Genomic DNA, 12,291 nt, shown 5'->3' on the forward strand with positions numbered 1-12,291 from the left:
TTTTAAATATATTTTAAAATTAACTATAAAGTAAAATTACTTTTTATTAATAAAATAATAATTCATATGAGATAAAATTGAAGCTGAATTTAAAAATTCATGTGCAGTGCTCCACCTACATCAGGCTTGGGCCAAGAGTTTAACGGACAACTTGATTTATGGACATGTCTATTTCATCTTTATTAAAAGTAAAAAAATAAAATAAAATAAAAAATAATAATAAGATTCTATGTTTTCATTAAATAACAAATCAAAAATAAAAACACATTGAGAGATAGAATAAAATGACAAATTTCAACATACGCAGGAAAAAAAAAAAAAAAAGGTAAAGCCTCCTTTCTGCCATAAAAATTTCTTCAACTTTCTTATTTTTAGTTTAATTTAATTTGATTTATTAAATATAATTTTCAGTGTAATTAAATTAGTGTTATTAACAAATTAGTAGCATTTAAGTTCAAATTTTTCATTTCATGCAATCTATGTAGACTTGAATTTATGAGAAATTATATAGCTTTAACACCCAAAGGATACCAGAAAGAGCACAGATTTCAAACATTTAAGGTTCATCAGTTCAACAAAGTTTTCATGACCAACTTTTACCAAAAAAGATGAAAATTATTGAACTAATATCATATGCTGCTGCTGATGTACCTCCATGGCGAAGTTTAGAGCTTGAAATGCAGCAGGGCAGAAGTACCATCAAGGCCTTTTGCCATGAAGTAAGTAACATATTCTCTCACAGTGGTTTCCCTGTATTTTGGAGGATTTTCTTCTGATAACAACTCCTTAATTGGTCCATAAGGTCTTAAATCTGGCAGAAGAGAAGTGCTGAAAAAGCATGCTACTGATACTCTTGGTCCTACAGAATTTGCCAGTACTCTATGCTCCGCACTTGTAAAAGCATCGTTTGATATTAGCTAAAAGAAGTAAAACAATTACAAATTAGCTGCAAAACCTGGTAATTCTGACAGAATTGCCGAGCATCACAAAATTAGAAAACAAGAACAGCAAAAGATGCCCATGTATGGATTCCCGGTAATATAACTATACCGGTCAGACACATCCGATCTGAAAAAGAAATGATTAAAATTTTAATAAAAATCATATATATTTAAAAAAATTTTAAAAATGCATTTTTTGTTTTTTATATCAACATCAATTGTGACATATAATTTTGTGTAAAACATGCATAATATAAATACACAAATTGTCAGTATTTTACTTGAGGGATTGTCGTATCTAAATATAACTAACAAAAATAAAGAATAAAGGCTTGCCTGTAGAAGATCTCCGATGTTAATCACTAGAGCCCGAGGAGTTGGGGGTATATCAACCCATTGGTTGTCATGAAGAACTTGGAGGCCACCAATATGGTCTTGCAGAAGCACCGTGAGGAAGTCATCGTCAGAGTGCTTGGTTGCACCCAGAGTGAGTTCTGGCTGTGGACATGCGGGGTAATAATGTGACAGCATAGTCAGCCCTTTAGCACAGTCCATGTCTTTCAAATGATCAGGCTGCAACCCTAGAGCCTCAGACAGTAACTCAAACAACAAATAACCCAAATGCATTACATGCTTTGAGTACTCCATCATTATATCTCTACAATACCAATAACTTAAGCACATAAGTGGTCACTTTAAATACATCAATTTAGATATCGAATCAATGAACCACACAGGCAGACAGCATGTAGATTTCGGTTACAGATTTGTGATTGAAAATAAAGAAATGAGATGAGAGTTCTTATGGTTAGGAAAGCAATTCTACCGCATAATCTCATCCCTTACTCTTTTTTCATGGTACATTCATCCCTTGGTCCTTCATTTGTTTAACTACAGAGTAGTAAAATCATGGTGAGTTGAGGTGTTTAATTATAATCTGCAGTAACTACAACTGCTGCAGATTAAACATCAAATTTTTTTCCTTTTAGTATTTGAGGTTATCACTAGTGAAATTCTAATAACTGAAACTAAAAGTTTAACATTCTATCAACAGATCACACGACTGTCAACTAAACATCAAGATATCATAAGATTTTCCAGTTGGTAAATTAGGAGTGTAGCTCTAATTTAACTCGGAATTGTGGCTGCGTGAATTAGATTGCGACAGACCAATGGAATGAAAGCCTAGCACGACCAGAGGATACAACAAATCAACTCCTCAGCAAGACAGATGTCGACATTTTATTCTACACACATTCTGGCACTCCTTCAATTGCTCTTTCTTTTTTTTTTCTTGGCATATTTTCACCTTAACAGTTAACAGTGCTATCTCCCTGTAAATTATACAGAACATAGGACTTGTATACCTGGATACCTCTGGTAACTCTTCTGGCATGGGAGGATCGGGAGCCATTAAGCTATAAAGTGTATCTCTCCAGTTGGCTGCTGGTGAACTATACAGATCAAAATTGCAATTGTAGGCCACCCTTTTGGTATAATCCCGAGCGTAGAACTGCTTTTTCATCTCCAAATCTTGCTCAAAAAACCTTCGTACACCATCCTTCATCTCCTCCAAGACACTCAGAGGAATTCCATGGTTCACAACTTGGAAGAATCCCCATGATCTTGATGCATTCCGAACTTTCTCAACAATCTTCTGACGAGCACCTTGATCTTTCTTCACTCCCTCAAGGTCTATAACAGGAATACTAACCTGGATGCCACCTGAAACTGAGTTCTTCTCAAAATGGTCTGGAAGTGGGTGGAATATCGGAGGAACCTCTTTAACTCCAGCATCAACAAGTCCTTTAACTCCAGCTTTGGTTTCATCTAAAGCTTTCAATTCACTTGTTCGATCATATTCAGGCTTAAGTTTGGTGAACTCCATTTTCTTCCTCCGTTTGCAAGTTTCAACAAAAAGAAAAGGAAGCGTGATGCTTTTAGATAGTGATGAAAGTGAAAAGTAAGGCAATGATAGAAGAAACTTTTGACTTATATATTTGAGTTTAGCCTCTTGATAGTGAGCTGGAAACACTATAACTATGAAGAGTGCTGAAAATTCAATATTAATATTCAATTTAACATCCTTAATTTGAATGTTAATTTGAATGTCTATCCCTTGCTTGCTGAGTGTGACGCTTGCCTTAAAATTTACGCCCCCGTCTTGTCAACACATTTCCAGGACCAAAATTGAATGGCTTTGAGATGGGCAGGTGGTATTAAAAGGTAAAAATTGAGAGTGCAAATGATTATATCACATTGTTCAATAACTAAATGATTGACAGATATTAATAAAATTCAGATTTTTTTTAATTATCTGATGCAGTTATTCATTTCTGTATCTCTCAAGATTATATTTTCAAGCTTTCCAGATTCTTGGAGCAATAGTTTCAATGGCCAAATCAGAAAGACACCAATTTCAACAATCAACAATATTTATGTTTATAGATAGGATATATAACCACCACTTCCGTTTTCTAATTCTAGTTATACATGATCAAAAATATTACAGAGAAGTGACAAAGTATTCCATCACAAACTATTGATTATGCAAATGCTCCTTTTTGTCGTTACGGGGCTATTTCATAGCCTGAAATGTTGCAGGGCAGAAGTTCCATCAAGGCCTTTTCCTTTGAAGTGGGTAAGATATTCTATCACAGTAGTTTCCGTGTATTTTGCTGGATTATCTTCTGATAACAACTGCTTGATAGGTCCATATAATCTTGAGTTTGGCTGAAAACTTGTTACGAAAAAGCATGCCACTGATACTCTGGGTCCTATACAATTCGCCAGCACTCTATGCTCCACGCTTATAAGATTGTCATTTGATATAAGCTGAAAAAAACAAGCAAACACAAAATAAATCGATCACTCGCATAGTTATGAAGCTGATTGTTGAGTTTGTAATGCACTTTCCATACTAATTTCTAATAAAAGAAATCTATCAGGCTTGCCTGTAACAGATCTCCAATGTTAACTACTAAAACCCCAGGAGTTGGAGGTACATTAATCCACTGATTTTCATGAAGAACTTGGAGGCCACCAACACGGTCTTGTACAAGCACCGTGAGGAAGTCCTTGTCAGCGTGCTTGCTAGCACGTAGAGTCAATTCTGGTTGTGGGCATGCCGGATAGTAAATTCTCCTAACATCTCGATGTAGTATTGGAATATCACAAATTCCTCATTAAAGTTTGACATCCCCAACAAGCTCAACACAAAATATACATAGAATCAAAATCAAATTAGGCATTAAGATTCTAAACACAGCTCTCATCGTACAACACTTAGCTCTGGTCCGACTAGTAACTATTCTAATACCATTTGTTAGAAACCCGCACTAAACTTTGACTCGATGTATCATGATTTTGTTCTACAAAAAGTATTTTATAAGTATTTAATAGTCTCAATGTATATATCGTAGCAGATCCTCATAATTTTTCGATGTGATTGAATTGTCACAAACTCCCTCTATTAAAAATTAATGTCCTTGTCAAGTCCAACACATAACACACAAAACCATAGAATCAAATATTACACTAGACGTTAAGATTCTAAAGGTGGCTCCCATCATATAGCACTTAGCTCACTTCAACTAGTAACCATTTTGATATCATTTGTGGAGACCCACATCCAACATGTTAGGTATTGTCCATTTTTACATGAAGATCTCACAAAAGGTACCTCACAAATGTAGTTTTAAGTATTAATTTATATATTATAGCAGATCTTCAAAACATCTTGATGTGTCAAAAATTCCCTCGTTAAAACTTGAGGCTCTTATCAAGCCCAGCCTAAAGCACACTTAGAACTAGTATTATATCAAATGTTGAGATTTTAGAGGTAGCTCCCACCTGTAGCACATAGCTTCCCCGGTATTCTTAAAGTACCTCCCACTACATATCACTTAGCTCTCTATCCGACTAGTGACCGCTTTAATATCATTTGTGGAAACCCACACCTCAAGGCACCTTATAAGTATGGATTTAAGTTTTAACTTATATATCTACAAAGTCTCACAATCTCATGATATATGATTAAAGTAGGTACATAAACGAACCGAACATGAATGAACGAACGTATATTCGTTATTTGTTCATTTATTCTTAGAGCTTTTTGGATTCAATTCATGTTTGAAAAGAAAATTTCTTTATTTGTTAAAATTTGGTTCATTTAAATGGCAAAATGTTTGTATTCAGTTTTGTTTAGCTTGATTAAGTTAAACGAACTCCTTCGTGAATATTAAACAAACATGTTCATAAATATATATGAGCATATTCATAAATAATAAACAAATCATAACCAAACAAATTTAAACAAACAGACCTTAAACGAATATAAACGAACATAAACAAAACCTAAAATAGGATTAGGTAAAAGATAAATATGTTATTTTGTTATTTTTATTTTTGTTACTGAATAATAAATGAAGATAAATGAACTTTAAATGAACCATAAATGAATAAGTTTTAAACGATCCTAAAATATGCTTATTTGCGAATATAAACAAACCAACCAGACCTATATTCATGTTAATTTGTTTAATAAACTAATGTAAAAATGCTATTAAAGATTATTTGTTAAGCTTAATATAGAAACTGAACATGTTCATGAATGATTTGCCAAAAGCTCTATTGGTTTATACCCCTAGATTAGGGTGTCACACACTATCCAAGTTACCTCTTGCTCCTTGCTTCCAGCAACTCTGCCAAAAAAGTCACACACCACCACCCCAATTGCTCCTCTTTTAGTGTTTTTACAAAATAATCCATCACAGTTTATTTTAACCCACCCCATTTCTTCACATTTAACTTATTCATTTTTCTTTTCTATATCATTCATTCTAGACTCCTTCAAGCTCAAATCTACAATCTCCCCTATTGCACTCTTCAACTTTGCAATGGTTCCAAATACACATAGATTTTTTCTTCCAAGAGTTACTTAAAATCTCCCTTTCCAAATATTCTGGCATGTCAAGGCCAGTAACATAATTTCCTTCATTTGTATTTCATTTTGGGAAAAAATTTCCAGTAACCATTTATCAAACCTCACCATGCTATCCATTTTAATTATTAACCCATTGCAAGCTGCAATCAAGACATCTTTTTATCCATTCACATAGTAAACAATGATTTCCATTGACTCTTCTCTACCTTACAAATAGGATAAAATGGATTATTAACCACTTTCTTCTTATACAAATTGTTGTATGTGGCAATTGAATCAGTACAAAGTCTTCAAATGAAAATGTTGGATCTTACTTTGAATACTTAACCCTCAAATCTCTCTTTTCAACTTGTGATCAGTACAGTAAAGTGATGATGATGGATCATTCAAACACATTGGCTTCATTTCTTCTTTTACTTTTATGTTTAGATTTTATAGTGTAAATTCATTTCCTATCAATAAGCCAAATAATACGATCACTACCACCATGTTGACAAACTGGAATTTTTTGTAAATCCAGTTCCCTATAGTTCTTTTATCCATTTCTTTTCCTCTTTATTTATCTATTTTGCCATTTTTTTTGGAAAATAAGTATCAACCATGGTAATTGTCACTAATAGTTCCCCTTTACATTCTGCAATCCAATGATCCTATCTTATTAGAATTGATTTTTTATCCTTAACTTACAAGGTAATTCTTCCCTTAAAAAAGTCCCTTCCATTTAACATGCCACTCCAGCCTTATAATGCATAAACACCTCTTTCAATACTAAACAGTGTGGAAAGAATAAATCTTTCAACACCTAGACCATAAAGCATCAGGCTCTTGTAATAACCACTAACATTATTTTGCTAAAAGGGCTACATTGAATAATTTCATACACTTAAATCCTATCCTATCCATTTCTTTTTATGTTGTTAATACTTCACAACTTTTTCAATTTATCCTTCTTTCATCTTCTTTCTACCATTACCACTACCTTACCATAACATTACTCATATCAACATACAATTTTTATAGAAGTTTATAATAGGACATGTTATAGCTAAGAACAGCACAAGTTATTGCTTTCAAAAGAACCTGAAGGATCTAGACTAGAGGAAGAACACAAGAAAAAATAAGAAAACTAATTTGGTATTGCAACAAATTGCCTTTTATTTAACATAGGCTACATTTCATTCATTTACGAACTTCAAAATACAAAATATTGATTCAACAATTTCTAACTGCTTCACAAATTTATCTACCTAACAATTTGGATCACCAAAAACTTATTTATCATGCTTTCTAAAGTTTTACAAAATAAAAGAAAACAAAACGGTAAAAAAAATTACTGTAATAGAAATGCCATACTAAGTTGCCTTAATTGCTAACAATCTTTCTTGGCATTTCAGCTGAAAAACCAATACTTTTCCTTAATGTTTCAAACATTACCTTTGGTAAGGCCTTAGATAGAATATCTATAATTTGATCTTCTGACTTACAATGAATTAGCTCACTTCATTCTTAGCATCAACTTTTTTAACAAAATGAAATGTTATCTTGTTGTGTTTTGTTTTTCCATGGAACATAAGATTTTTTACCTTAACCATCGTAAATTAATTATCAAATCTGATCTCAATTGCATAAGACTAAGTCAAATTTAAATCTACTAGCATAATTTTCTTAGCCAAATCACTTGATTCATAATGGCTACTATAGCAATGTACTCAGTTTTTGCTATTGATTGAATTGTTATTTCTTGCTTTCTTAAGTATCTTGAAATGCTTTTTATATCATCACAAGACCTTACCTAGTCATTGCCAATATAGCATAACAGCTTTATATTTTTAGATTTTTTAAATTTAATCCCAAAATCAAGTGAACCTCTAATATATCTTAGCACTCTTTTGGTTGCCTAAACATGATTTTTGCTAAGACAATGTATAAATCTTGAGAAAAGATTGACAACAAATACTATGTCTGATTTTGTTGCTGTTAGGTACATCAAACAACCAATTATGCTTCTATAATTTCTTTTGTCAGCCTTATTTGACTTATCATCTTTGCAAAGCTTTTCATTCTGAACCAAGAAAGTGCAAATTGGTTTGCAATTCTCCGTATCATATTTTTTCGACACTTTCTTAGCATACTTTTATTATAAAACAAAAATTCCTTATTAGTTTTAATTTCTATGCTAAGAAAGTATGACATCTCTCCCAAGTCTATCGTCTCAAAGACCTTTATCGTTTATTCTTTGAATTACTGCATAAGTTTAGAATTGTTTCCTGTCACCAATAAATTGTCAACATATAATGAGACAACTAGCAAATCATTTTTGACAAAAATTTTAGTGTATAATGTTACTTCTCTAAGACTTTTTGAATCTCAACTTCAACAAATACTCATCAATTTTGGAATTTCAAACTCTTCGGGCTTGTTTTAATCTATACAAAGCTTTCTTAAGTATATAGACTTTGTTTTCATTTTTTGTAACAACAAATCTTTTCGGTTGCTTAATAAAAATCTACTCCTTAAACTAATTATTCAAAATGAAAATTTGACATCAAGTTTGTATATATTTCAACTTTTAAGCTGCTAAGGCTAATAATTGCCTTATAATGTCCAACCTTACAATTTGAGCAAAGGTTTCTAAAAAATCAACACCTGGTTGTTGAAAGTAGCCTTTTGGAACTAGTTTAGCCTTGAGTTTATAAATGGTGCCATCTATATTTATATTGGTTTTGTAAATCCATTTAACTCTAATGATATTCATGTTGCTTGGTCTACCCATTAACAACTAGATTTAATTGTTCTTAATCATTTAAATCTTCTCTTTCATTGCATCTCTCCATTTTTTTTAATTTGACAGCTTTTTCAAAACTTGTTAGTTCAAAAATAACCATATTTAACCTTTTATAAATATTAATAAATGGTCTAGTACCTCTAACTAATTCATGATTAATATTCTCATCATGCAACAAGTAACCTTCTTGTTCTTAAAAGCTTATCATGTTTATTACAATTTGCATGATTGAATCTTCCTCTGACTTTTTTGAATTTCAAGTAGCTTGCTCATTGAATCTTACATTCCTTCTTACAATCACCTTGCCTGTAAGAGGACTATAAGCTTTATAACCTTTCATTATGTCGTTATAGCCTAGAAAAATACAAATTTTAGCTTAGTGATCAAGCTTGTCCCTTTTGACTTCATGAACAAGCACATAATAAATGCTTCCAAAGACTTTAAAGTGCTAAACAAATGGTTTGCTGCCATACCAAGCTTCAAAATGAGTTTTTCTTTTTAAGGCTTTTGTAGGTAACCTGTTAAATAAATAAAAAGAGATATTGGTTATCTTTGCCCAAAACTTCTTAGGAAGTTTCTTCTCAAATAACATGCACCTGGCCATTTCAAGAATGGTTTTGTTTTTCCTATCACTTACACCATTTTGTTGTAGAGTGCAAGTTGATGTTCAAGACCTATAACTTTACAAAACTCATTAAATTTATCAAAAGTATACTCAGTACCATTATCTAACCTTAGGATCTTGATTTTATGACCATTTTGATTTTTAATCTAATCCTTGAACTTTCAAAACACAGTTATTCAGACTTTTGTTTCATAAAGTAAATCCTACATATTCAAGTAAAATCATCAATGAATGCTATAAAGTATTTACTCATATCTAAAGATAAAGCTCTTATAAAACCACAAACATCAATATGAACAAGTTGAAGTTTGTTTATTCCTCTCAATGCTTTGTTGATTGGGAATGGCAATTTGCTTAGTTTTCCTAATTGATAAATTTCACAAACCAGCACATACTTCAATCATAGGCATATTTAGCATAAGATCATTTTTATACATGTAGTTTAATGTCTTGTATTTTAAATGGCCCATTCTTTTATGCCATGAATCTGATTCATCGTATGAAATTGAATATACTGATGAATTCTAGTCTTGCCAATCTAAAGAAAAGCACTTTCTTTTCATGTTTGATAGTAAAAAGCTTAGAGCCATTAAGATCACGAATGATGCATGCTTTATCTTTAAAAATTTAAGAGAGTTCTTCTCGAGTTGTTGTCCCATACTTAAAAGATTTTAATCAATTTTAGGCACATATAACACAAATAGAAAATAGTTTAATACCTATTGATGTCTTAATTACCATTATGCCATTTCTTTTTACTTCTATGAACTCACCATTTCAAATTCTCTCTTTTGATATATAATTCTTATCCAACATTTTGAATGTGTTGATATCATAAGCCATTTTGTAAGTGCATCCACTGTCAATGAACCATGCATTTAAGGAATTATTTATTGCATAGAAAGATGCAATAAATGCTTGTTCATTTTACTCTTATTGGTTGTTTGCAACTCTGGCTTGTTAGTCTGATTGCTTCTGGTTTTTATTTTTACACACCTTTTCAATGTGACCAAGTTGTTTACAAAACCTACATTGTATGTTAGGTCTGTACCAGTAAAATTTTTTTAAATGAAATATATTTTTACATTGAGAAGAAGGTGGAAATTTCCCTTTGTTCCCACTGTTTCCAAAATTTTTATTCCTTTTGTCTCCATGCTTTTTGTATTTCTTTCCTAAGCAATATGATTTTGTTCACAATCTTTATGAGTCTATCATTTTACTCTTTTAAATTTTCTAATTCATCCATCTTTAAAACTTTGAACTCCCTTTTAAGATTTAACACTTATATTTATCTTGTCTTGTCATTACCTTATAATTCTTTCTTGAGCATATCCGATACTTGTTTTGTCATATCATAAGTCATGATTATGATGAAAATGTAATTAGAAACTAATGACTCAATACGATGCTTAGTCTTGTACCTTTTTGTTTTTACTTCATTATAATTTTTCATTTAAATTACTCTTGGATTTGTAAGAAATTGTGGTGGTTCTTTCTCATTTTTCACCACTTTTAACAAATCAAAAGCACTTAAATAGGACTTTCTTTTCGCAGCCCATATCTAATAGTTCTCACAAAAAAATAAAAGGTAGAGGCAAAAAGCAATTGCTTGAAGCTTTTTGAAGTTGACAAAAGCTGGCTAGAAATGTTTGATGGTTTTTCATTCATTTTCATAGCTTATAGGCTCTTTAAGACCTTATAAATATAGAGACTCTAATATCAATTAAAAGATCTAAAGAAGAGGAAAAACATAGGAAAAAATGAAAAACTAATTTTATATTACATGTAGACACCTCAATCTGTCTGGGGTTCTAATTGTTTTTGTTAATAAAAATAAAAAATAAAAAATCAAGAAGTTGAGTTTGTGTGAAACCTATTTGTTTGGATTGAAGAGTTTGAGTTAAATAGAAGAGTTTGAATTCGACTTAAAATTTGGAGTTAAAATTTAAAAGAAATTAAAACCCCTTTTGGTTTTAGGGTTCTCTTGATTTAAACTTTATAAATATAGACCCACATAAAGCAGCAAAAGATAGATTATCAAAGAAGAAAAAAAACACACAAAAGCAGTTAAAAAGTACAAAAATTTTAAGAAAAAATCTATAATTTTTTTCTTGAAAAAATCTAGAAAATTTTTAGATTGCAGTGAATTTTTCTAGTTTTCAATGAAGATTCCGATAAAATTTAAAGCTTCTAATGAGTTTTTAGTTTTCAGTGAAGTTTTCAACGAAACTTAAAGATTTTAATGACTCGACCCAGTTTCTGACACTATTTTATGGAATCTGATGAGCCATTCAATTGGCATTCATATGTTTTTAGAGAAAGAAAGATAAAAGAAAGAGAAGCAGAAAAGAAATCTAAAAAAAAAAAAGATTTAGGCCTTTTATAAAAGCATAAAAGGGCGTAGTTTTGAAGATTTTAAAGTGTCCAAGATCCACATGTAGCCCCAAATACCTGATTCGATTCGTAGTGCCTTAACCCAGAACCCATCCTTTTTAAATCGCTGTAGAGCCGAGCCATTAGCCAATTGAGTCACTTTAGAAGCCTTCACCTATGTCTCTGGCCAAGTCTTCCAACCGTCGAGCCGAGCCATTTTTTGTTTTGGTTTTTTTAATTTTATTTATTTATTTATTTAAGTATTCTTGCATGATTAAATTTTAGGAAAATTAGAGAAGAAAACTAAAAAATAGAACAAAATAAAAAATTAATAATTTTTTTCAAAATAAATATTAATTGTCCAATGATAAAATTTTTAGAAATTGCAAAAGGTTAATTTCTATAAAATTCCTAGGTAAGAAATTTTTTTAAATTTGTCTCAAATGTTAGAATAATTTAGATAAAATTTTCATAATAATTAATATTTATTTTTAATTTTAAAAAAATAAAAATTTTGGAATTAAATACTAATTATCTAATAATGAGATTCTTAAAAATTTCAAATAGCAAATTTACTAAGAAATATCTAAGTGAGAAATTTCTCTAAATTTATCCCAAATTG

The 12,291-nt window shown here is 31.0% G+C and overlaps 1 protein-coding gene and 1 pseudogene across 1 annotated transcript; both read right to left on the reverse strand.

Annotated features, from left to right (window-relative positions):
- Positions 1 to 528: 528 nt before the first annotated feature.
- Positions 529 to 2,960, reverse strand: LOC111280172 (1-aminocyclopropane-1-carboxylate oxidase homolog 1-like). The gene is made up of 3 exons (XM_022867359.2): positions 2,309 to 2,960; positions 1,278 to 1,599; positions 529 to 917 (listed from the first exon to the last, which is right to left on the reverse strand). The coding sequence occupies exons 1-3, from the start codon at positions 2,827 to 2,829 to the stop codon at positions 666 to 668; spliced, it is 1,095 nt and encodes a 364-aa protein (XP_022723094.2). The 5' UTR covers positions 2,830 to 2,960; the 3' UTR covers positions 529 to 665.
- A 564-nt stretch (positions 2,961 to 3,524) lies between these two features.
- Positions 3,525 to 5,711, reverse strand: LOC111279347 (1-aminocyclopropane-1-carboxylate oxidase homolog 1 pseudogene; annotated as a pseudogene).
- Positions 5,712 to 12,291: the final 6,580 nt, after the last annotated feature.

This window comes from Durio zibethinus, chromosome 27 (genome assembly GCF_047325235.1).
Source record: "Durio zibethinus cultivar Kanyao isolate XHJ-2024 chromosome 27, ASM4732523v1, whole genome shotgun sequence".
Taxonomy (NCBI): Eukaryota; Viridiplantae; Streptophyta; class Magnoliopsida; order Malvales; family Malvaceae; genus Durio; species Durio zibethinus.

Excerpts from the sequence above, each read along its gene's own strand:
- LOC111280172 (XM_022867359.2), bottom strand. The coding sequence starts at position 2,829 with ATGGAGTTCACCAAACTTAAGCCTGAATATGATCGAACAAGTGAATTG. Across the intron at positions 1,600-2,308 it reads GAGTTACCAGAGGTATCCAG|AGATATAATGATGGAGTACT; the intron begins GTATACAAGTCC and ends TTGGTATTGTAG. Across the intron at positions 918-1,277 it reads ACATCGGAGATCTTCTACAG|CTAATATCAAACGATGCTTT; the intron begins GCAAGCCTTTAT and ends TACTTCTTTTAG.